The sequence below is a fragment of the Mercenaria mercenaria genome, chromosome 2 (assembly GCF_021730395.1).
Source record: "Mercenaria mercenaria strain notata chromosome 2, MADL_Memer_1, whole genome shotgun sequence".
NCBI classification, from domain to species: Eukaryota; Metazoa; Mollusca; class Bivalvia; order Venerida; family Veneridae; genus Mercenaria; species Mercenaria mercenaria.
In genome coordinates, this window is record NC_069362.1 from 81,109,029 (window position 1) to 81,135,630 (window position 26,602).

The 26,602-nt window shown below is 34.6% G+C and overlaps 1 protein-coding gene across 6 annotated transcripts in view; it reads left to right on the forward strand.

Moving 5' to 3' along the window:
* LOC123564409 (rho GTPase-activating protein 24-like) overlaps positions 1 to 25,302 on the forward strand; it is a 38,700-nt gene extending 13,398 nt beyond the window's left edge. For 2 of the 6 annotated variants that reach the window (XM_053537051.1, XM_045357970.2), the window contains 5 exons: positions 6,142 to 6,383; positions 8,331 to 8,393; positions 16,645 to 16,767; positions 17,254 to 17,386; positions 18,187 to 25,302. In XM_053537051.1, coding sequence (XP_053393026.1) covers positions 6,143 to 6,383; positions 8,331 to 8,393; positions 16,645 to 16,767; positions 17,254 to 17,386; positions 18,187 to 19,543 — 1,917 coding nt within the window. In that variant the 5' untranslated portion in view covers position 6,142 and the 3' untranslated portion in view covers positions 19,544 to 25,302. Of the gene's footprint in view, positions 1 to 1,217; positions 1,517 to 6,141; positions 6,384 to 8,330; positions 8,394 to 9,372; positions 9,406 to 12,217; positions 12,260 to 16,644; positions 16,768 to 17,253; positions 17,387 to 18,186 lie in introns of those variants that run through there. The other 4 variants (XM_053537050.1, XM_045357972.2, XM_045357971.2 and 1 more) reach the window with 4 other exon arrangements.
* The last annotated feature ends 1,300 nt before the right edge of the window (positions 25,303 to 26,602 follow it).

The following is a 26,602-nucleotide window of genomic DNA, read 5'->3' on the forward strand; positions in this document are numbered from 1 at the left end:
CGAAGGTTGGTCATGACCAGCAGATGACCCCTATTGATTTTGAGGTCAGTTGGTCAAAGGTCAAGGTCACAGTGACCCAGAACAGTTAAACGGTTTCCAGATGGTAACTCAAGAATACTTGGGCCTAGGATCGTGAAAGTTGATAGGTAGGTTGGACAAGATCAGTAGATGACCCTTATTGATTTTGAGTTCAGTAGGTCATAGGTCACAGTAACCTGAAATAATTCAACAGTTTCTGGATTATAACTTGAGAACACTTGGGCCGAGGATCATTAAACTTAATAGGGATGTTGATCATGACCAGCAGATGACCCCTATTGATTTTGAGGTCGGTAGGTCAAAGGTCAAGGTCACAGTGACCCAGAACATCTCATCAGTATCTGGATGATAACTCAAGAACGCTTTGGCCTAGGATCATGAACGTTGATAGGGAGGTTGGTCATGACCAGCAGATGACCCTTTTTGAGTTTGAGGTCAGAAGGTCAAAGGTCAAGGTCACATTAACCCAGAACAGTAGAACTTTTTTTGCCAGATAACTAGAGAATGCTTTGGTTTAAGATCACATTTGATACAGAGGTCATTTATGACTGGTAAATGACCGATATTATTGGTTTTAGGTCAGTATGTTAAACGCCCAGTGCACAGTGACCAAATATTTTCTGTTCCTTGTGCAACTACTGAATGCATCAAGGGGGGCATATCGTGTTCTACGAGCCCTTGTTTAAAATTGCCTTATCAGACAGCTTTAAATTGCTTAGCAACATTTCCTCCTGAGGCTTTAGATTCATGACCCAGACTGGTTTAGCCTTTTTCTCATCCTGTGGGGTTAGAAGACCTATGTGATTTCACTTAAGGCATGTGCCACTAGTCTGTCCAAGCTGATGGAATTGAAGAAAATTGAACAAAGTCAAGTAAAACATCTAAAATAAAATAGTAATCCCATTTGTAATTTTGATACGGAGCTTTTATTTGAATATTTATCATTTAAAGTTAAGTGTAATAATTAATTGAAATATTATACGTAATCAATTGTTTACAGTGATGTATAAAGATGATTATGATCAATGATGTACAAAGGAGTGGGTAATACTTAATTTTCATCTTCCTATTAAGTGTGCAATAATAGAATATGATTTAACATTATTATATATATATAAATTTTGTGAACTTTCAAGAGAATTAAAGTATTTTATTTCCTTAATTACTTTACATGTTGTGTGTTGGGTCAAGATTAAGCTGTATATAACTGGTTTGATATTTAAAATTTTAATTTCTCAAACTGGGCAAACAGATTATCAGGAAGTTTTATCAAATTTTATTTGAAAGGATTGTTTGTGCTTTTTTCTGTATAAAAACTTTGAAGCATTTTGAGATAGGCTATCATTTATGTTATTGTTCAACTTGTCAAAAAGTAGAAAAAGAATTATCCAGTGCTACTGCTGTATAAGATGAAGTTAGTAAGGGAATTTTTACTTAACACAATAATGGAGAACAAGACTAAAAGATCTAACAGAAGGTATGTTATTGCTGAGTTGTGTAGTTATAATACTACATTTAAAAGAAAGCCTTTTCTTTAAATTAAATTCTATTTTCATCTTTAAATTAAATTCTGTTTTCATCTTTAAATGATTTTATGCTTTTTCTGATGCCTGTATCAGTTGATAGCCTGTTTGGCATGAAACATGTGATCATTAATATGCACTTTGATGGTATAAATGTACTATTACTTAAGGTAGTTCGTTTGAACTTTTGAAGTTTTTTGTTTTTAGCTCACCTGAGCACGAAGTGCTCAAAGGTAAGCTTTAGTGATCGACCTGTGTCCGTCGTCCGTCCGTCCGTCGTCAACAATTTGACTGTTAACACTCTAGAGGTCACATTTTTGGCCCAATCTTAATGAAACATGGTCAGAATGTTACCCTCAATAAAATCGTGGACGAGATCGATATTGGGTCATCTGGGGTCAAAAACTAGGTCACCAGGTCAAATCAAAGGAAAAGCTTGTTAACACTCACGAGGTCACATTTTTGGCCCAATCTTAATGAAACTTGGTCAGAATGTTACCCTCAATAAAATCTTGGACGAGTTTGATATTGGGTCATCTGGGATTAAAAACTAGGTCACCAGGTCAAATCAAAGGAAAAGCTTGTTGACACTCTAGAGGTCACAATTTTGGCCCAATCTTAATGAAACTTGATCAGAGTGTTATCCTCAATAAAGTCTTGGACGAGTTCGATATTGGGTCATCTTGGGTTAAAAACTAGGTCACCAGGTCAAATCAAAGGAAAAGCTTGTTAACACTGTAGAGGCCGCATTTATGACTGTATCTTCATGAAACTTGGGTCAGAATGTTAATATTGATGATCTTTAGGATAAGTTCGAATCTAGGTCATGTAGGATCAAAAACTAGGTCACGGGGTCAAATCAAAGGAAAAGCTAGTTAACACTTTAGAGGCCACATTTATGATCCTATCTTATTGAAACTTGGTGAGAATGTTAATCTTGATGATCTTTAGGCCAAGTTTAAATCTGGGTCAGGTGGGTTCAAAAACTAGGTCACTAGGTCAAATCAAAGGAAAAGCTTGTTAACACTCTAGAGGCCATATTTATGACTGTATCTTCATGAAACTTAGTCAGAGTGTTAAACTTGATGATCTTTAGGATAAGTTCGAATCTGGGTCATGTCGGATCAAAAACTAGGTCACGGGGTCAAATCAAAGGAAAAGCTAGTTAACACTTTAGAGGCCACATTTATGACCCTATCTTAATGAAACTTGGTCAGAATGTTAATCTTGATGATCTTTAGATCAAGTTAAAATCTGGGTCAGGTGGGGTCAAAAACTAGGTCACTAGGTCATATCAAAGGAAAACCTTGTTAACACTCTAGAGGCCACATTTATGACTGTATCTTCATGAAACTTAGTCAGAATGTTAAACTTGGTTATCTGTAGGTCAAGTTCGAATCTTGGTCATGTCGGGTCAAAAACCAGGTCACGGGGTCAAATCAAAGGAATAGCTAGTTAACACTTTAGAGGCCACATTTATGACCATATCTTAATGAAACTTGGTCAGAATGTTAATCTTAATGATCTTTAGGTCAATAGGTCAGGTGAGTGATACAGGGCCTTCATGGCCCTCTTGTTTGTTTTTTTTTTAACACATTTTTAGCTCACCTGAGCAATGCTCAGGTGAGTTTTTCTGATCGCTCGATGTCCGGCGTCCGTCGTCCGTCGTCTGTCGTCTGTCGTCTGTCGTCTGTCAACATTTAGCTTGTGTATGCGATAGAGGCTGTATTTTTCAATTAATCTTCATGAATATTGGTCAGAATGATAACCTTGATGAAATCTAGGCCGAGTTCGAAAATGGGTCATCTCGGGTCAAAAACTAGGTCACTAGGTCAAATCAAAGAAAAACCTTGTGTATGCGATAGAGGCTGTATTTTTCATTTAATCTTCATGAATATTGGTCAGAATGATAACTTTGATGAAATCTAGGCCGAGTTCGAAAATGGGTCATCTCGGGTCAAAAACTAGGTCACTAGGTCAAATCAAAGAAAAACCTTGTGTATGCGATAGAGGTGGTATTTTTCAATTAATCTTCATGAATATTGGTCAGAATGATAACCTTGATGAAATCTAAGCCGAGTTCGAAAATGGGTCATCTCGGGTCAAAAACTAGGTCACTAGGTCAAATCAAAGAAAAACCTTGTGTATGCAATAGAGGCTGTATTTTTCAATTCTTCTTCATGAATATTGGTCAGAATGATAACCTTGATGAAATCTAGGCCGAGTTCGAAAATGGGTCATCTCGGGTCAAAAACTAGGTCACTAGGTCAAATCAAAGAAAAACCTTGTGTATGCGATAGAGGTGGTATTTTTCAATTAATCTTCATGAATATTGGTCAGAATGATAACCTTGATGAAATCTAAGCCGAGTTCGAAAATGGGTCATCTCGGGTCCAAAACTAGGTCACTAGGTCAAATCAAAGAAAAACCTTGTGTATGCAATAGAGGCTGTATTTTTCAATTCTTCTTCATGAATATTGGTCAGAATGATAACCTTGATGAAATCTAGGCCGAGTTCGAAAATGGGTCATCTCGGGTCAAAAACTAGGTCACTAGGTCAAATCAAAGAAAAACCTTGTGTATGCGATAGAGGCTGTATTTTTCAATTGATCTTCATGAATTTTGGTCAGAATGATTGCCTTGATGAAATCTAGGCCGAGTTCGAAAATGGGTCATCTCGGGTCAAAAACTAGGTCACTAGTTCAAATCAAAGAAAAACCTTGTGTATGCGATAGAGGCGGTATTTTTCAATTGATCTTCATGAATTTTGGTCAGAATGATTGCCTTGATGAAATTTAGGCCGAGTTCGAAAATGGGTCATCTGGGGTCAAAAACTAGGTCACTAGGTCGTATCACGTAAAAACCTTGTGTATGCGATAGAGGCTGTATTTTTCAATTGATCTTCATGAATTTTAGTCAGAATGATTGCCTTGATGAAATTTAGACCAAGTTCGAAAATGGGTCATCTGGGTTCAAAAACTAGGTCACTAGGTCAAATCAAAGAAAAACCTTGTGTATGCAATAGAGGCTGTATTTTTCAACTGATCTTCATGAAATTTAGCCAGAATGATTACCTTGATAAAATCTAGGCTGATTTCGAAAATGGGTCATCTGGGGTCAAAAACTAGGTCACTAGGTCAAATCGAAGAAAAACATTGTGTATGCAATAGAGGATGTATTTTTCAATTGATCTTCATGAAATTTGGTCAGAGTGATTGCCTTGATGAAAACTAGGTCGGTTTTGAATATGGATTATCTGAGGTCAAAAGCTAGGTCACTAGGTCAAATTAAAGAAAAATCTTGTGTATGCGATAGAGACTGTTTTTTTCAGTTGATATTTATGAAATTTGGTCAGGTTGATTGCCTTAATGAAATCTAGGTTGAATTTGAATATGGGTCATCTGAGGTCAAAAACTAGGTCAATTGGTCAAATCAAAGAAAAAACTTCTGTATGTGATAGAGGCTGTATTTTTCAGTTGATCTTCATGAATTTTGGTCAGAATGATTGCCTTGATAAAATCTAGGTCGAGTTTGAACATGGGTCATCTAGGGTCAAAAACTAGGTCATATCTAAGAAAATGCTTGTTTTATCGCAAGAGACCAATTTTTTTGTCCAATCTTAATGAAAATTGGTCAGAATATTTGTTTCCATGAAATCACTAGGTCAAACATGTTTTACACTGTTATGGAGTGTTTCTTAGGTGAGCGACCTAGGGCCATCTTGGCCCTCTTGTTTTTTTTATTTGTGTTTAATTCAGCCTTGTTACAATGGCTCTTTAAATAGAAATCTTGTATTTCACATACCAGAGATATTTTGGTATACCAGGGGTCTGTAGCTGAATCTAAGGCACTTTTCATTTCTCTAACAATATAAGTTTTTTTTACAATACAAATGATAGTTTCAGCCAGACAGTAAGTACATTTTGCAACTAATCTGTAGAAAAGGTTAAACCAACCGAAAATCGTCAGTGAAAAGTTATTTTTTTCAAAATCAACACTGACTTACAAGTCTTTAGGTCAGTTTTAAATTATCAGATAAGTGGAGAAAAAAGTTTCTTTATTAAAAGCAGTCATTTTAAACACCCTTATTTTTTTAATCAAGTATTATTCTCAGTAGTTCAGTAGTTACAAGAGCACAATGTCATGCTCATGCACCAAATAAACCAGATGTTTGTCCCAGGACTTTGTTCAACCTCATATGGATGAGAATGCGTGTATGATGAAAACTTTGTACTTGTTTTCCTGATTCATTTGTATCATCACTGGAATGTTTCACCATATCTTGCAGATATTCTACAATTCTGATCACAGCAAAGCCAGTTCCTTCTGAATATTCCAACCACACATCATGTTTTTGAACAAGCATGACAGTTATTGTTTAACTAAAATGTGCATGATTATGAAACTGAGTTAAGCCTAAAAGTTCATATGTAACGTTTTACATATGTAGATTTGGTCATAGGTATTTTTATTAAAATGCAAGTTTTTATCACATATGCCTTTCCTAAATAAAAAATTTTGAAAGCTGAAAGTAATTCATCATTTCTTTTTAGCTGTTAAACCAAGTTGTTTATTTCAGTATGAGTTCACCTGCGGGTGGCGGACGCCAGACCAACAAGAGCGGATGGCTGCGGAAACAGGGTGGTATGGTGAAATCTTGGCATCGGCGCTGGTTTGTTCTGAATGCTGATTACCTGTTTTACTTTGCCAAGGAAGATGATGTCCGGCCCCTCGGCATGATCTACCTTCCGGGCAACAAGATTATACAGCACCAGGCTAACCCAGAGGAGCCCGATAAATTCTTGTTTGAACTGATGCCAGGTATACTATTGATCTTAATTTGTGAATGTTTTTTGTCCCCTTTTGTGTACTTTCTAATATATAGATCCTGTAAAATGCTCCAACATCTTTCTGTCTATTCATGTGTATATGTGATTGTTATATAACTTCTTAAAGTGACATGCCTCCCGATGAACGTCAGAATTTCAGTTTTCTGTATATTTGATTAACTTAACCCTTACCCTGCTAAATTTCTGTAATGGACTGGTCCATCATTCAATTTTGGCAGTACCATTTATTATTCAAAGGGTTGTTTACTGAAAATTTACTGACTGAATAGGGAACAGTGCAGATCGGTCTGCACTGGGCACAAAGGCAGAATCACTTGCTGCCAGGTATTTTTATATGTAAAAATTCCATAAACATACAAATTCACTTTTAAATGTCTAACTGATGAAAGCATTTTCTAAATTTGGAAATATCTTAATATCTGGTGGTGTGCAGCTTTAAATTTCATTTTATATTTCAAATTCTTGAAACTTTTATGTTATTAATAATTTGATTTATATGTAAATAATGTAGCATTTTCAGCAGGTGAGTCTGATGGAGTGAATCACATTCAGTTTTCCCACTGCATACTGTATACAGAATTGAATAATTTTCTGTGGCAGTGATATAACTTCCTTTTTTTTGTCACAGGTTAGATTAGGGAATATTTATTCTCCATATGACCCGATCAACTTAAAAAGGGCACATAATTATGGGCTGTATAATGTACATGTTAAATAATAAATGCCTACATATATATATTTTCATGCAGATAATTATGACAGTTCATAAGATTCTTTATCTTTTGTTGCATTTAAACACTAGAGGTTAGACATAAATGGTATGTTATAGACTATGATAAATAGATATAAAATCTTGACACAGGTTCTCAGTTTCAGATAGACTGTGAATACTTGCATTTTATCAGTGTGCTTATTTGCAATTATAGTTATTTCTTTAAAAAAATACAATGTTGCAAAATATTTTTGTGCACATAGATCTGCATTTTGAAAATTATTATTTCTCAGTCAAATTTTGGTATTGTAATTTTGCAAAGATGCAGTTTAAAACAATAATCACATGACTAAAACTGACATAATTCAATAAATATGACAAATAGGTAAAGACCATTAAATTATAATAGTTGTTGAATAATATTATGGCAGTTTTTATACTGTTTTGATTGTTGCATGAGAAAGTTCATGCAAATTGGAAGCCTCCAATAATTTTTCATGGGGTTTCTGTTTAAATAAATATTTCTAAAAATACTTTTAGGTTTGCAATTATTATTTTTAAAAGCACATGGTCTTATTAGGTATATTTCAGTAAAAAACATATGGCTGTGTAGATCTGTATAGATACATATGAAAAGAAGTTCATAGCAATTATATTCAGTTAACATTACATTATGTCTGTATAAATTCAGAGATTATTGAATTAGAAAAGGGTTCTTGTTTACTTTCTACTGAAAATACAGCAGCATTTGACAAATTCAGGCAAAAATGCCTTACTTTGCCTAAAAAGCTACATTTATATTAAAAGTTGTTCATTTGTCAGTGCATTCATGTAAAGTAGAATACACTGCTTTCTTGCACACAGTACTGTAACTTAGTTAAAGACACCAGTAAGCTTGAATAAGAGTCAATGGTATAATAGTTAAAGTGGTAATAGTGTTTATATATCTTAGGGGAATAAAATGGTAAATAGTCAGAAAACATTTTGGTATATGCCAATCAATTTCATGAAAAAGTATAAAATTGTTTTTAAGGGAATGTTGCAAAATAAAACATTTTCTGATTTTGAACACTATTGTAACTTTAAGTTGACCTTGACCTTGCTATTGTTGTGATGGTACAATGTTTATGTCATAGTTTTTGCTTCTACTCCATGTTGCATACAGTTTATTGCAAGATTTAGTGAAGAAATGTGATATTATTTCAGATGCAGTGACATATTTTCTTGCATCAAAACTGGTAGACTTATCATTATTTAATGTGAAACTAAGTTAGTATGAACACAAATGCAATTGCTTTAAAATTAGCTAAAAGCTTGCTTCTTTACTGTATACAACAGTTCTTCTGTTTTAGCTCATCAAAGACAGTATTAGTACAGGTGGATACTCCAGCTCACCATGTTTGGTGTAAAAACAGTTGTGTTTAAATGTCTTTTCTTGGAGCATCTTCATCACATCTTTGTGTGGACCTTAAAAATTGGTTCCCTTCCACTGCACACAGAAGCTGCTAGAGCTAAACTTAAGGAAATCTTCAAATGATATGCTTTTAGGTGTTTAAGAAATGATTATGTAGAATCCTTGATTTGACCTTATCCCATGTCTGTTCAAATATACACAGGTTTTTACTTACAACTGGTTCAAATTTGAATGGTAATAGATACTGTCTCTGCATTTCTTTGTTGGTAAATTCACTTGACAATAATATAAAGAAAAAACATGTCTTATGAACAAGCACAATTCAGTGCCATATGTTAGAATGAGGAAATTACATAAAAAAGATCTTGACATATGAAAGAATTTACACTTAAAGGTGATGTCAAGAATGAACCAGTCCTTAAAAAGTTAGTGTCACACTTCACTCTGTGGCAGAATGCTTTCCCTACTTATGCAGTGGAGACATGTGTATTTTATAAAAGTTGGTTAAACTCTTTTGTTCAAGATCTATGGATGTTTACAACAGTTCTCAAGTAAACAAAAATACTAGTAGGTGAGCAATTAAGGGTCAGCTTTGCCACTTCGTTTCTTGTCTTTTCTATTAATGTATTGATGTAGTGGTCTCCAGAAGACAAAAATGTTCACAAAATTGCAGATAAATCAGGATTTGTGTAATTTCACGATGTAACTGTTGTATCAAATTAGAGCAATCAGAACAAAACTTAATGTAATATGATTAATTAACCATGCTAATCAGGGTAATTAAAGAGGTAAATAACATAGAAAATTAATGTTTGTTTTTTACTGTCTTAACAGAGAAAGATCAAACTATTTATAAGTTCAGTCAAGGTAAATTTTGCCAAATTTTAAGTTTTTTGCTAATTTTGCTGTCACTTAATCTTATTTTTTTCTGTGTTTTGACTAAAATTTGGTTATTTTTTCTCATTTTGTGTTTATACACTTTTGTTTATGGAATGGTTGTGATTGATGTTGAAATATGGTAATTTCGTACATACTGGTGTTTTACAGTATTTTGAAGGTCTTTAAAAGAGACATTAAGAAAAAAGACAAGTTGCTTTTATAAAGTATGAATGCTGTGTGTTAGTGTAAAAACAATTATATTCCTGTACTGTCTAGGATTTTATTGATAATGTTTGTAACCCAGCATACAATACCTGCTGTAGTCAGCTTCCTAAATGATTTTTTAGAAAAATATTTTATATGATCATCATGTCAGCTCAATCTACTGATTATGTCAAGGTCATTCTTTGAACTTTAAGCTCAAATATATTATAGCAGTGTAACAGTCTTTCATTACACTTTATATTTAGTGATTGTTCATCAGGTTTACAGGAAAAATATGCACTGGTCATACCAGTAGGTCAAAAGTCAAATAGAACAAGAGCTCGTCGAACACGAAATGCCCCCCTTGATGCATTCAGTAATTGCACAAGGAACAGAAATTATATGCTCACTGTAAACACAAATTCCATTTCCGAACACAAAACTATGCAAGTGGTCCAGATTTGAAGCCTGTACCTTCAGAAATGTGAAAGTAGGTCACTAGGTCAATCTCAAGATCAAAGTTCATTTCAGTACACAAAACTATGCTTGTGGTTCAAATTTGAAGGCTGTAGCTTGAGAAATGTGAAAGTAGGTCACTAGGTCAAAATCAAGGTCAAATTTTATTTTGGAACAAAAAACTATGCATGTGGTCCAAATTTGAAGCCTGTATCTTCAAAAATGTGAAAGTAGGTCACTAAGTCCATAACAAGGTCAAAGTTTTTTTCAGTACACTAACCTATGCATGTGATCCAAATTTGAAGGCTGTAGGTACAGAAATGTGAAAGTAGGTCACTAGGTCAAGATCAAGGTCAACTCATGTCAAGGTTCATCTTGCCACTCAAACTATACATATGGTCCAAATTTGAATGATGTAAGTTATGGACATGAAGATTCTAAGTTTTTCCCTGTATAAGTCTATATGATCCATATGACCTCTGGGGCGGGGCCATATTTGACCCGAGAGGGATAACTTGAACAAACTTGGTAGAGCACCACTAAATGATGCTACATTACAAATTACCAAAGCCATAGTCTTTGTGGTTTGGACAAGAAGATTTTCAAAGTTTTTCCCTATATAAGTATATGTAAACCATGTGACCCCCACAGCGGAGCCATATTTGACCCTAGGGGAAAAATTTGAATAATCTTAGTAGAGGACCACTAGATGATGTCATATACAAAATATCAAAGCCCTAGGCCCTGTGGTTTTGGACAAGAGGTTTTTCAAAGTATTTTCCTATATAAGTCTATATAAACCATGTGACCCTAGGGGTGGGGCCATATTTGACCCCAGGGAAATAATCTGAACAATCTTGGTAGAGGACCACTAGATTTTGCTACATACCAAATATCAAAGCCCTAGGCTCTATGGTTTTGGACAAGAAGATCAGAAACCATTTAACTGTTCCTGGCCAATGTAACCTTGACCTTTGACCTAATGACCTCAAAATCAATAGGGGTCATCTGCTGATCATGGCCAACCTAACTATCAATTTTCCTGACACTAGGCCCAAGCGTTCTTGAGTTATTGCCTGGAAACCATTTTACTGTTCCTGGTCACTGTGACCTTGACCTTTGACATACTGACCTCAAAATCAATAGGGGTCATCTGCTGGTCATTACCAACCTCCCTATCAACTTTCGTGACCCTAGGCCTAAGCGTTCTCGAGTTATCATCCGGAAACCGTTTTACTGTTCAGGGTCACTGTGACCTTGACCTTTAACATACTGACCTTAAAATCAATAGGGGTCATCTGCTGGTCATTACCAACCTCCCTATCAACTTTCATGATCCTAGGCCCAAGTATTCTTGAGTTATCATCCGGAAACCGTTTTACTGTTCAGGGTCACTGTGACCTTGACCTTTTACATACTGACCTCAAAATCAATAGGGGTCATCTGCTGGTCATTACCAACCTCCCTATCAACTTTCATGATCCTAGGCCCAAGTGTTCTTGAGTTATCATCCGGAAACCGTTTTACTGTTCAGGGTCACTGTGACCTTGACCTTTTACATACTGACCTCAAAATCAATAGGGGTCATCTGCTGGTCATTACCAACCTCCCTATCAACTTTCATGATCCTAGGCCCAAGCGTTCTTGAGTTATCATCCGGAAACGGATTGGTCTACATTCCGACCGACAGACAGACCGACCGACATCTGCAAAACAATATACCCCTCCTTTTTCAAAGGGGGGCATAAAAAGCAGCAAAATCCTTTAAAATTATTTGACAGAAATGTTTTTCAGAAAATAATGGCATAAAAAGTTGGTGAAATAAATGTCATACTTAGAAAAGTAAGTTCAAGTACACAGTATCTTGTGTACTGACTTCCAAGAAAATATACAATTTTTTGACATAATGTCAAAGGTCTTATAGCAGAGAAACCAATTACCTTTTATGTTGCTTGCCCATATGGGAATACCCGGTGGTGAGGGTAAACAAATGCAAACACCACCTTTTATGATAAGTATAGTTGTGTTGTTTTGTTCTTTATAACATGTTGAATTTGGCACAAACTGTGTGATGGTTGTTTACTAACTTCTCTAGCATGCTCACTAATCATCTCTGTTTGAACTGCTTATATATTTTCAGAAATCTATGCCATGAACCGCAGCAAATCACTCAGCTATAAAAGTATGATGTGGGTTTGGTCACTTTTCAGCATCCATCTTTGTTTTGGAAAATTAAGTAAATTTAAGCTAAGCAAACAATCTGTACAAGTTGTAGAGAAGCAAAGGAAAGAGAAATTCGGAAAAAATAAATTAGTTGGACTGTAAGGCTTTCTTTTTTGACCATGACTCTTAGCTTAAACTCCTAGTTAAAGATGTCCTTGAGTGGAGAGGATGTAGGGTCTACAGGATACTTTATCAGTTTTTATGATCACTAAATGTCAAGGTTACTGTCTGAGATATGTAGGACTTTACCAAACAAAGATGGATGCAGTCCTAGAAACACAGTGAAACTGTTTAAGTCAACTTCTGGTGTTGTGAGACAATATTCTTAAATTGACAAAAAAAAATTTTTTCCCTCTACAAAATGTGCTAAAAAAGTAGGTCTCTAAATATATTTTTTACCACATTCAGATTGGTATTTATATGACAGACCCTATGAGGTAGGGTTAGCAAATTATCAGTCTGGATTTTTTAGTGTATTTGGCACTTTTTTCACAAAGTAGGAACAGTTTTATACTAAGTTTACCAACTAAGGAAATGACTAAATTTAGTTTTACTGTGTAAGCCTGCTTCAAATGCTAACTGTATATTGCACGTATAATAGGAATTTTCCTTACGGCATGATTTTTTGCATGTTATATTGCCTGTATCACAAGACAGACTTTTTCCTTATACGTTATATTTATCCAATAAAATCTGTCGTCTTCCTGCTATTGAAATATTCATTATCTGTTTGTTCAGACTGTAGGAAGCCATTATATACTTAGATATAAGCTGCTTATTAATTATCTCAGACTGGTAATGTCTCACCACTTCCATCAAAGACTTATGGTAGATATCCACTTCCATAGGTAGTATTCAGAAACATAAAATTGCCGTGAATATTTGTACAAAGCATATTCAAGTTTGTAATTATATATAATATTTTGACTGATGTGAAATTTCATAAGCACTTTTAAAATAACAGGTCGTCAAAAGGATTCAGTTACCCATGTTATGATAATTGATATATTATGGATGATGAGAAAATATTATTTTCATTTAAAATACAGATGTATTTTAATGAGAGGTAAATGGCAGGTCACCATACCATTGGCATAATTTAGCATAAAAGTTTATATTATTGAAGCACGTCTGAACAAACTTGCTAGTCATTATCACATTAAATCTGAAATATAGACATAATTATGTAATTCATATTATAATATTGTATAAGCATGTGAAATGAAATGCATCTTGCGTTAAGGAGATGTAAAAATTCTTGCTGAATATATTTAGGCATAATTGTAACACTTAACCTAGACTCGATGCATGATTGTAAGGATATTTGATAGTATGAGTTATTTTAGTGGTATTCATTCCACTTATTATTTTCTAGGTTAGACCTATACTCTGTCGTAAAACATATTTTAGTTAGAATTTAAAGAAATTATAAGAATAGATATCATGTTATTGTGTTGTAAAATTTCTATGTACTGATATATGCTAATGTAATAACAGTAAGTGCATGACAGCTATCTTTTAATTTAAGATAATATGATGTTTGTAATTTTCTATTTCTCACAGTTGACATACTTAAGCACTAGTAAAGCACTTAAGTTACACAAATTAAATTAATACTTATTATAAATAAATCTAAGTTACAAAGTGAAACAGCTGTCCCTGTTTAACAGCAGTTCATTTCTATACTATAGTCCACCAAGTTGCTAATAATCAGACATTGTTTTATGCTAACTGTTGTCTCCAATCCTCCAACCTTGCCTGTCTTGAAAGCCCATAATTTAACCAGAAAAAAAGTTAGTTATATCTTCATTTCCCTGTCTGCCAGGAAATAGAACTGTAAAAGTAAGACAACAGTACTTAAATAAGCAATTGAAATGAATATATAATAATTACATTTAGCTCTTCTGAACCAAAGAATTCTGCTGTACCCATTGTCCAGCATTTATAATTTAGCTGTTCTTCTTTTTATAAAACACATGATGAATCTTCACCAAGTATTGTCAGAAGCATCCATGCCTGGACCTCTCAGCTTTTCTGAAATGGTTCCAAAGGGTTACCATAGCTAAAATAGAAAACAACATTAAACAGCTTACTGATGGACCATCACTTAATTATGTCTGTACGATCCATGTAAGGTCCACTATCAAGTTTATTAAAATGGTTCTACTTTACCTTATTTTAGGGTTTGCCAAAACAAAAATAGAAAAACATTTTAACAACTTCTTCTCATGAACTAATTGCTGGACTAAGACAAACTTGCCTGTAGCATCTTTATGTGGGTTTTCTCCAAAGTCTGTTCTAATGGTTCAGCTTCATCGTGAAGGGGCTACCAGAGCAAAAAAAAACGTTTAAATGATTTTTTCTAATATAAACAGTTTGGTCAGAAGTATTTTCGTTTGGATTTCTCAAATATATACTCAGAAGATTTAGCTTTAGCTTGGCCTCTTGTAGGGGCTGCCTCAGTGAGAAAAATAAAAAAACTCCTTAAAACTTAATGAACTTCTTAATGGATGTTCATCAAATGTGGTTAGAGGCAAGATATTAAGGTCACAGTCCTCCTGAGGTGAGCATCTTAGGACCATTTGGGCTTCCCATTTATTAGCTTGATGGCTGTAAGAAAAGGTAGAGCTATTGCACTCACCATTTCATTGGGATCTGCATCTTTGTCTTGATTGGTTATGTTTTTAGCTCGACTATCCGAAGAATAGTCTAGCTATTCTACTCACCCTGGCGTCAGCGTCGGCGTCACACCTTGGTTAAGGTTTTTGCATGCAAGTACATACAGCCATCAATTAAAGGCATATAGCTTTGAAACTTATTTTTTCTTTTTCTAGGTCAATTACCAACCTCTCTGGGTCAAGTCCCATAACTCTGACATGTATTTTGAGCAAATTATGCCCCCTTTTGGACTTAGAAAATTTTGGTTAAAGTTTTACATGCAAGTTACTATCTCTAAAACTAATGCAGATATTGATTTGAAACTTCACGTGTCTTCGGGGTTATAAAACTAGTTGATAGCAACAAGTCCCATAACTCTGACCTTCATTTTGGCCAAATTATGCCCCCTTTTGGACTTAGAAAATTCGGTTAAAGTTTTGCGTGAAGTACATACACTATTAAGATATAGATTAAACTTATGTTCTTTTTTAGATCAATACACCTACTGGTCAAGTCCATAACTCGACTGTATTTTGAAATTGCCCTTTTGACTTAGAAATTTTGGTTAAGTTTTACATGCAGATCATCCAACAATGCAATATGTTGAACTTCAATTGCTACGGTAAACTAGTGATCAGCAAGTCCCATAACTCTGACCTTCATGCAATTATGCCCTTTGACTTAGCAAATTGTTAAGTTTGCGTGCATCATCTTTTTAAGGTATGATTTGAACTTATTCGATAATAACTCCTGGATCAGTCCAAATCTAAGTTTTGAGCAATTATTCCCCTTTGGCTTAGAATCCTGCTTAAGTTGCGTGCAGTACGTACAAATTACAAAAAGGCATATAGATTTGAAACTTTTTTTTTTTCTAGATCAATAACCAACCTCACTGGGTCAAGTCCCATAATTCTGGCATGTATTTTGGGCAAATTTTTTACATGCGAGTTTCTATCTCCAAAACTAATGCAGATATTGAATTGAAACTTCACGTGCTTTCGGGGTTATAAAACTAGTTGATAGCAGCAAGTCCCATAACTGATATGCATTTTGGTCAAATTATGCCTCGTTTTGAACTTAAAATTCTTTTGATATTTAACCTTTTTTGGTAATATTTTCCCGCTTCTGGGACAATATTTTGAATAGTCGAGCTTGGCTGTCTTACGGACAGCTCTTGTTATATGTAATCTGATTTGTTAGTAAACACAGGTAGGAATGGATCATTAATATTTTATTCCCTGTAATGTCATATATTAAGTGCATAGGATCAGTAACTCTGTTTTGCTTTTTACACAAAGTTTTAATGCCCCTTATGTACTTGTTTAAGTCATTGTTTTCATTCATCCAGCTTTTTTTATGAAAAGGTTTTGAATAGTCCAGAGTTGTTATTCTGTGACAGCTCTATGTTATTTTTGCATATTTCTGGTGTGAACAGTTTAAAGAATGAATGTAGCTCTGTTGTCCTGGCTATAACCTACAGTTCAGTTGCAAAAACACTTCCTGTGAGTAAGCAAAAACTTATTGCTTTCCATGACTTCACTATTCAGATATACGGAACCCTTTTGTTCTTGTTAGCTGTCAAATTCCTTGTTACACAGTTCTCAGTTGTCAAGAGAGGTTTCCATGCCAGGTTAAAATTTAATCTGATCATCATAATTGTATCTGTTTATTTTTATGTTTTTAAAGGCAGAAATCCACAGAGAATGGCACCAAATCATGAAACGTTCTTGCTGTCAGCTGCTAGTGATGCTGAGAGACAGGACTGGATCAAGGCCATTAGAAAAGTCATGTTCTCCTCAATAGGTGGTGGTGAGTATATTTTATTCTAAAGCACCATTTTGTTTCAATCAAATTCTATGGTTTCAAATATTCATAATACAGATATTTTGTTTGTAAATGAATAGTTTTCAAATTTGTAAAAGAAAATACATGTCAATTGAAATTGTATTTGTTTTTACTGTTTAATTTTGTAGGTTGATGCAACAAAATCCAGGCAAGTTAGACCTGAATATTACTTAATGATATCACAGACTGTTTGTCAAAGCTTTGTTTTAACTGAAGGGAATAGCTACAACCCCAACATGTATAATATAAACATGATTTAGGGCATGCTGCATGTCTACTAAGAGATCAGAGAGACTTTGATTGTATGCAATAAACGCTCATGAAAGAATATTTCAATATTCTTTATTGTTGAGATATTGGTAAACCAGGAAAGAACATTGCAAAATAAGTTTGTTCACTTTCGCTTTAGTCATATAAAAGCTATTCTCATTCTCACCAAATAATTTTCAGCAATATTTGGAACACCATTAGAGGAGACAATGGAATTTGAGAGGACAAGAAGTAAAAGGAAAGTGCCACTGATTATAGAAGCATGTATAGAGTTTCTTACTGCACACGGCCTAGAAATTGAGGGATTATTTAGGTAATATCTGGATCAACTTTAAATGACAGATTGCATTTCTGCTTGGTTAAGTCAGAGTAATTTGTTCTTTCAGGCTATTGCATCTGTTTTGCCTCACTTAAGTATTTCCTTCATTATAACAGTTTCATTTACAATAAAACAGGTTGAAATTTAATTATTTCTTTAATCAGAATGAATAACTACCAAGGGTAATTTTCAACAGTATTATACTGTCTTCTTTAAAACTGAAATGAGACTATTGGTCATGTGACAGGTCACATGACTGAAGGAGAGGCTTGTTTATGGGAATAAATCCCATCCCTCTTCTCTGTTCAGGGATGGCCTTTGCTTTTGTTTATTGATGTTTCCTTGACTTTTAATTTGATACAAAAACTTCCACTGGTCAGAATTTTTGTGTTTCCAAAACCTGTTGGAACTTATCAAACTTTACCCAAAGCTGTGCTGCAGTTACCTTTAAGATATTTTGTATCAGTTTTCTTAATTGGTTAAGTTAGTTTTAAAAAAGCTCAAATTATCAAAATGAAGGCCAGAAATTGATCTGTGACATCAGTTTAAGGCAGTTTGTAAACTTGTTTCATCTTAAGACTTTTGAAACTATGTATGAAGCTCAAAGTTAACAAACAGCAATGTGCAACTTAATTACTGTAAAATAAACGCATTGTATTATGCATCTGAATAGCACATAATTGTGTTTTAAAAGTTTCTGTACCAAGAGCACAAACTGTTTTTTCACAGTGTGAGAAATTACATGGTAACTTTTGATTTCTGTATTAATTTCTGTTATTATGTCACTGTTTCAGATTACCAGGACGGATGCTTCTTGTACGAGATCTGAAAGACAGATTTGATGAAGGTGAAACTGTTAACCTTGATATTGAAGAAATTGATGTGCATTCTGTGGCATCATTGTTAAAACAGTTTTTGCGGGAACTCCCAGAATGCCTCATTCCGTATAAATTCTATCAACAATTTATGAACATAGCAATGAAATTCCAGGGGACAAAATGTGACAATAATAGAATGGAACAAGTGAACAGTCTCCGAGCAGGAATGGCTGAACTCCCGCAGGACAACTACAATGCACTGAAATACCTGTGCAATTTCTTGCATAAAGTTGCCGATAAAACAGCAGTGAACAAAATGAGTGCTCAAAATTTAGCCAGGGTTTTTGGACCAAACATAATACGACATCCGCAAATGGAAGACAATCCAGAAATGTTTATGTTGACTACATCAGATATATCTGAACAGTTGGCTTACATGATGATCAATTATGATGAAAAAATCTTCACTATTGAATTCGATACTGGAAGAAAATCTGCTCACGTTGCTGTTGATGATTTACTAAGACTTGATAGTGTATCATCTGATAGTGGTATTTTACAACCCGAGACACAGAATGGTGGGACGGGAGTGCAGGACCTTTCCAACATTAGGTTTGAGCATCCCAGAGATAGGCGAGCAAGGTCATTCAAAGGAGACTTGGTTGTTCATACGGAATTAGCGAATCATTTTACTTTAGACCTGACATCACCCACGGAGCCAACTGTTACTTCTCCACATTCTGCCGATCATTCACCAACTACCCCACATTCAGCAGTGTTTTCAAATCAGCCAACTCTTTCATTTGATGCTGATGGAAAACCTATTCCTCCAATTCGTAGAAAGTACACTAGAAAACATAAAGATGTTAGTGCTCAAAAAAGTAATGAATCTAATTCTTCAGAAGGTAGTTCAGAAAATTCCATAGATGGTGCAGGGGAGAATTTCCCTCAGTCAAATGCAGTGACTTCCTCTTCTAGTGAACCAAACACAGCCATGTTAGAACTTCAACAAAAGCTGGAGACATTGACCGCTGATTATAACTCATTAAAAATGCGATACATCAATCTTAATGCATCTAAATCGAAAGCTGATGAAAGTGTGAAGAAGCTGAGTGCAGAAAATAGCAAAATTCAGTCCCGTTATGACGAGCATATTAAAAAACTTGAAGCAAAGCACAAATCGCAGATAGAAGATCTGTGTAAAAAATTAGATGATGAAAAAACAGGTAGGACGGACGCAGTGCAAAAAATCGTTGAGTTGCAGAAGACTATTCACAACTATCAGATGCATTATGGGGATATAAAAGACAAGTTACCTCCCTTGTATCAGTAGGGCTAAAATCTGTCTTTATCATTCTTAGGCCTGCCTAAGGATACCATAGGTTAAGAATTTCATACTTATTTACTTATTCATATGCAACTGTCACAACTTGAATGGTGAGTTATGTTAACTGAAAGTTGCTGGATAACCTAAATACTGTAGCAACATTTTGAAAGTTTAATTAACTCATTATATTACAAAAAATTATTTAATTGATAATTCTAGAAATAATGTGTTCAGAAATGTAATGCTACCTACTGGTTAAAAGTTATACAGCAGATTATTGAATGGTTCATATCAAAAATACTACTCTATGTAAGTGGTAATTTTATATGGCCAGTTGTGTGTTTTTATAAATACAGAAAAGGAAATTAAACGATCCTTACGTATTTTTGGAAATAAGACTGTCTGTTGCCACATATGAATTAGTTCAGTTACAATGGCAGTGAGTGAGGTTTGTGATAATTTTGCTGTGTTAATGATTGTTACTGTTTCTGATTTTACGCTCAGTTGTACAAAGTATTTGGAGAGCTGTCCAACTCTTGTTTGCTTCCATAGCTTTGTTAAAGTTTTGACAAACTTTCAGTTTATCTCTGTTATTGCTTGATGGATTTGTTTACCCAATATCATATAACACAAGGGCAATTACTCTTGATAAAGTCAAATATCGCTGTTACTATTAAAGCTATTGACTTGAAACTTAAAATAGTTATTTAATATCAAAGTCTACACCAGGAGAAACAATCCCCATAACTCTGATTTGAATTTTGACAGAGTTATGCCCCTTTTTAACTTAGAATTTTTTTGTTAAAGTTTTATAAAGTTTTTACTGGTAAAGCTCTAATTCAGAGTCGAGCACTGAGAAAAGTTAAGCGTGCTGTCTTACAGACAGCTCTTGTTACATTATCCAACCAAAACTGTTAGTATATCTTTTAATCATACATTTACAAAAAGGAGTGAGCTTTTAAGTCATTTGTAACATATTTTCAATTATTTTTAGCTCGTCTGATTTTTTGAAAAAAAAATTATGAGTTATTGTCATCACTTGATTGGCATCAGCGTTTGTGTCAGAGTCGGAGTTGCCTGGTTAAGTTTTATGTTTAGGTCAACTTTCCTCCTAAACTATCAAAGCTATTGCTTTAAAACTTACAACACTTGTTCACCATCATTAGCTGACTCTGTACAGCAAGAAACATAACTCTATCCTACTTTTTGCAAGAATTATGGCCCCTTTTGGACTTTGAAAATATCAGATATCTTGGTTGAGTTTTATGTTTAGGTCAGCTTTTCTCCTAAACTATCAAAGCTATTGCTATAAAACTTGCAACATGTGTTCATTATCAATAGCTAACTCTGTACAGCAAGATACATAACTCCATCCTGCTTTTTGCAAGAATTATGGAAAATATCAGATTTCTTGGTTAAGTTTTGCGTTTAGGTCAACTTTTGAGCAGTTATCCGCCATTAAAAGCTTACTTTGCACAGCAAGTAACGTAACTCTACATTGCTTTTTGCAAGAATTATGGCCCCTTTTGGAGTTAGAAAATCATGGGTAGGACAATATTTCTATTATACAGAGACAAAAAAAATCAGATGAGCGTCTGCACCCCCAAGGCAGTGCTCTCGTTTTATTTCAATGCAAGTCCCCCACCCCCCTACCCCATTTCAGTTGTTATGAGGCAATTTTCTCCTTACTGGCCCACCATTTCCCCCAACAAACAGCACAGAAAGTAGTTGAGCAAGCTGTCTCCAGTGACAGCATTTGTTTTAATATAAAGTTTATTAGTCCCCTACTGGCTGAAAACCAGTTTCAGGGACTATAGGAATGCGCTTTTCCATCATTCTGTCATTCCATCCATCCATCCGCAGTTTCGTGTTTGGTCGATGACTGCCATCCATTTTAATATTACTTTGCACAAATGTTCCCCATGATGAGACGATGTGTCATGCGCAAAACCGGGACCCCTAGCTCAAAGGTCAAGGTCACAATTTGAGGTCAAATGTCAAACTTTAAGGTGTTCTTCATGCATGGAGGGATTTTGATGTAACTTGGCACAAATGTTCACCACCATGAGGCACCTTTTTGTTAGAATTACGTCCCTTTGTTGTTACTATAAATAGATTATATTGTACTGGCAGTAGGGAAAAATCTAGACCACTTTTCTATGGTACAACATGCATGTTACATCCAATTTTTAGGTGTATTTTGACCTATCTCTACCTGGTAAAGAGTTTCTTAATTTCTGTTTGTTGTTACTATAAATAACTTATATGATGACTTTTTTATAATTGGCCAAAAAAATCCATATGACAACAATTGTAGGTTTTTATATATGCAAATTTTAATCCAAATGTTTTGTTATAATATATTGTATATATAGTACAATATTGTTTATACATTATTGACAGATATCAGTTCATTATGTTATACTGCAGTAGAGAAAATTAGGTGCCTTCCAGTAGTGGACTTTGTATTGCATGGCAATACTTCATCCACTTGTTTTATTTGCTTGAAGTGTTCAGTGATTGCATTTGTACCCTGCCATTGGTGCTCATTGTTTACTGGTTAATTGTAAACTGTCGTGTTTAGTCGAACCCGTGTGTAAAATCCAAGTTGTAAATAGACAAGTCCACTCGGCTCTTGAAACTGCTTGTTTTATTTCCAGTTAATAAATTTGCTTTGTATTTAACCAATAGATAAAAACCACATTGCAAATGAAGACAGAGTTTGTCACACAACAAATGTTGGGCTTTATATACAAGTTTGGATGTGGTGTAAATCTGTTATTGTATAAGATGCTTTGTAATGTATATGCTATAGCATGTGTAAAAATTGTGATGCAGAATTGTGTGGAATAACACCATATAATGACTTGCTGTTTTGACAGTAAACCTGTTTTTGAGTTACTATTTTTAGTTTTGCAAAATTGTTTTGTTTGTAGTTGGACTGTGATTCAACATTAAGTGATATTAAACTATTGGCACTCCTTTTCCCAGCAGAAGAGAAATAAGCCTGTTAATAAAGAGAATTTATCGTCTACATTTTAATGTGTGAACTGTCCATTTTTTTCCAAATGGAAAAATTAATTTTCCTTCATGAAAAATATGCTTTGATAGAACTAGAATCCAGTTTTCAAGGTAGTGCCATGAAATAGACCATTAAGATATTTGTGAAAAAATATTATAATATCTAAACTGCATGTAAATCAGTTCTTTCTTTGCTGTACTGTGTGACATACATTTTTTTCCCTATCCACTGGTACTTGGGACCATACTTTAATATATCATAACAGTTGGACTTGTGTGATGTCCAAATGTACCTGTTGATCACGGATACACTTGATTCACAAACTAAAACACTTTACAGATTGGTTATTTAAAACAGTCGAGTTCTTTTAGTAATTCCCATAGAACATGCAAGTTACAAGCAAACAGAGTTTGAATCCTAAAAAAATTTTATACATCAAAGTTTATAATGTGCATGTTTGTCATTATACAGAGTTTTGAATTTTTGCAGACTTTACTATTTAATGTTTTTTTCATGATAAGAAAATTAACTTCTCATCTAAATTCTGCAAATAAAGAGGATTTTACATGATATATGTTTAATATGTTCTATTATATCTACATTTTAATTTGCAATAAGGCTAAAATATAGTGTTTACTGTAACAGTTAATTTCTGGTGTGTAGTTAAAAGAATACTGTAAAAACATGAAGACCAATCAGTCCAGCTGCAAAATAATATTTAAGATACAGAACATTAATATGTGATTTACTGTACACACTAAAAACATCACCTTTAATTTAGCGCATGATGCTTAATTTGTTTCCTTAAGTTTTTGTCCACCATGCATTAATTGTTGGAGTAAACACAGTTATATTTTAATCATGCCTATTTAATTGAGATTAATGATAGAGAAGTAAACCCATTTATATAGTTACTGTTTTATGAATATAATATATTTCAGTATTAAACATGTACAAGTGTTTATATTTTATTAATGTTTTCATTACATTAAACTCTGTATTTGAACAATTAGATAAATGTTTGAACTGCTCACATTTAATGCTGCTAAAGAAAAAAGTTATACATACCTTTATTTTATTTAGTGTCAAGTAGGCATATTTAACCCTAATACCTAATACTGGTGTGTGATGAAAACTTCTGGGGTCCTGTGTAGTTGTTGAGGTAGTGAATATCCGAGGCAGAACTTAGTTTTGCTATGCAGAAGTCTTGCCTTAATTGACTGTACCATTCAAATGTTACGTCTGGCCCTGATAACTTCAGTAAATGAGCCGTGCCATGGGAAAACCAACATAATGGGTGTGCGACCAGCATGGATCCAGACCAGCCTGCCCATCCGCGCAGTCTGGTCAGGATCCATGCTGTTCGCTAACAGTTTCTCCAATTCCAATAGGCTTTAAAAGAGAACAGCATGGAGCCTGACCAGACTGCGCGGATGCGCAGGCTGGTCTGGATCCATGCTGGTCGCAAACCCACTATGTTGGTTTTCTCATGGCACGGCTCAAATATGTATAGCTATATATTTTTCTAATGTGCATTACTGTTTATATTTGCCATTCCCAAATAATATTTCATGTACAAAGGATCTGTAAACAACTCAATGTGCAATCAAATCATATAAGGCATTTCACATGAAATAATTGCCATCGTTTATGACTAGTAACTAATGATAATCTAATATGTACCATTATTAATTGTAATATTTTTTGTAGTTAGGCCGTTAAGTTTTGAAGTTAATTTGTTTTTTGCACATAAATTTTTCTTGCACTTTTATTATTACATATCTTTACAAAGCATTTTGTATACTAGGTATCGATTTTACTTTTTTATGCACTTACAGCAAAATATGCTGCAAATGGCGGTTTTGGCACACTTAATATATTTTGTAATTAGGAAAATGGTATTTTCAGACAGACGGGCCTTTTCATCACATTTTACAGGCTCTATAGCTTTGAAATTTGTTTTTACCTTTATTGCAAAGCTTGTAATGTTCCGTTCATGATTTATTAAGTTTAATGTTTTAGTTCATTCCAAGGTCAAGTAGAATTTCAGCGCAACATGCAGAGATGTTCAAAATGTTTTCTGTTGTCATCCCATCTGACAGTTAGTTACTTAATAGCATTGTAAGCAAGCCTTTTTGCACAGTTTTACCTTATGCATAGTTAATTTTTCATATTTTTTAATATAAATTTGTGTTATTGTAGTTTTAGGCATTTCCCACTTCTAAGGAAAAAAAAATATGGTGCCAAGTAAATTCACACATTTTCAAGAAATATTAGAATTATAAATCACTGCAATTTTATATTTCTGCTTGAATTTAAAACATTTTGCTCTGTGCACACTGTGGTATCCCATATATGGTGCCAGTGCCAGTGGTGAAGAATGCACAGTTTGACAGACTCAACTATACTGAATACTGACAGTGTCGTTTGTTTACAAATATATCAAAATTGTCACCATGTTCAGGAACTGTTTCAGATATAACATACAAGTAAAGGTAACAATACTTTGTTTATATATTACTAGGGATATACAAGTTATTAGATTGTATGTATAGATATCTAACTGCTGTGATATGATATTTATGCTTGATTTTGTAAAACTGCCTGTAGATGCTCCACAAGTTGGTTTAAACGTTCCATTGTATATATTAGTGCTTGTGTAATTATACCATTTGAATGTGATCAACAAATGCTATGCAATCTAACAAAAATTACAAATTTTGAAATACAAACTACAAGCTTATCAGTGTGTTGTTATCTTACTGTTCAACTGGCCAGAGTTTTTTATGCCCCCTTCGAATAATGTGGGGTATATTGTTTTGCAGATGTCGGTCGGTCGGTATGTCAGCCGGTCAGTCGGTCCGTAGACCAATTGGTTTCTGGATGATAACTCAAGAATGCTTGGGCTTAGGATCATGAAAGTTGATAGGGAGCTTGATCATGACCAGCAGATGACCCCTATTGATTTTTAGGTCAGTTGGTCGAAGGTCAAGGTCACAGTGACCCGGAACAGTTAAACGGTTTCCAGATGATAACTCAAGAACCCTTGGGTCTAGGATCATGAAAGTTGACAGGGAGGTTGTTTATGACCAGCAGATGGCCCCTATTGATTTTGAGGTCAGTTGGCCAAAGGTCAAGGTCACAGTGACCTTGAACAGTTTTCCAGATGATAACTCAAGAGCCCTTGGGCCTAGGATCATGAAAGTTGACAGGGAGGTTGTTCATTACCAACAGATGACCCCTATTGATTTTGAGGTCAGTTGGTCAAAGGTCAAGGTGCCAGTGACCCTGAACAGTTAAATGGTTTCTTGATGTTAACTGAAGAATGCTTAGGCCTAGGATCATGAAAGTTGATTGGAAGGTTGGTCATGACCAGCAGATGATCCCTATTGATTTTGAAGTCAGTAGGTCAAAGGTCAAGGTCACAGTGACCCTGAACATTTAAACGGTTTCCAGATGATAACTCAAGAATACTTGGGCCTAGGATCATGCAAGTTGACAGGGAATGGTCATGACCAGCAGATGACCCCTACTGATTTTGAGGTCAGTAGGTTAAAGGTCAAGGTCACAGTGACCCAGAACAATTAAATTATTTCCGGACTCTTAACTTGAGACCGCTTGAGCCTAGGATCACCAAACTTAATAGAGATGTTGATCAGTAGATGACCCCTTTTGATTTTGAGGTCAGTAGGTCAAAGGTCAAGGTCACATTGACCCAGAACAGTAGGACTTTTTTGCCAAATAACTAAAGAATGCTTTGGTCCAAGATCAAATTTGATACAGAGTTTACTTATGACTGGTAAATGACCCATAATTATTGATTTGAGATCAGTATATTGAACATCCAGTGCACAGTGAATGAATCATTTCTGTTCCTTGAGCAATTACTGAATGCATCAAGGGGGGCATTTTGTGTTCTACAAGCTCTTGTTAACTTTTATAGTCTTCAAAAGACATTACATCTTTCTAAATAGAAAACTTGTAAACAACAGCAAATAAATTCTGTGGAACATAGAATATTTCATAAGGCTTTACTTGGGGTA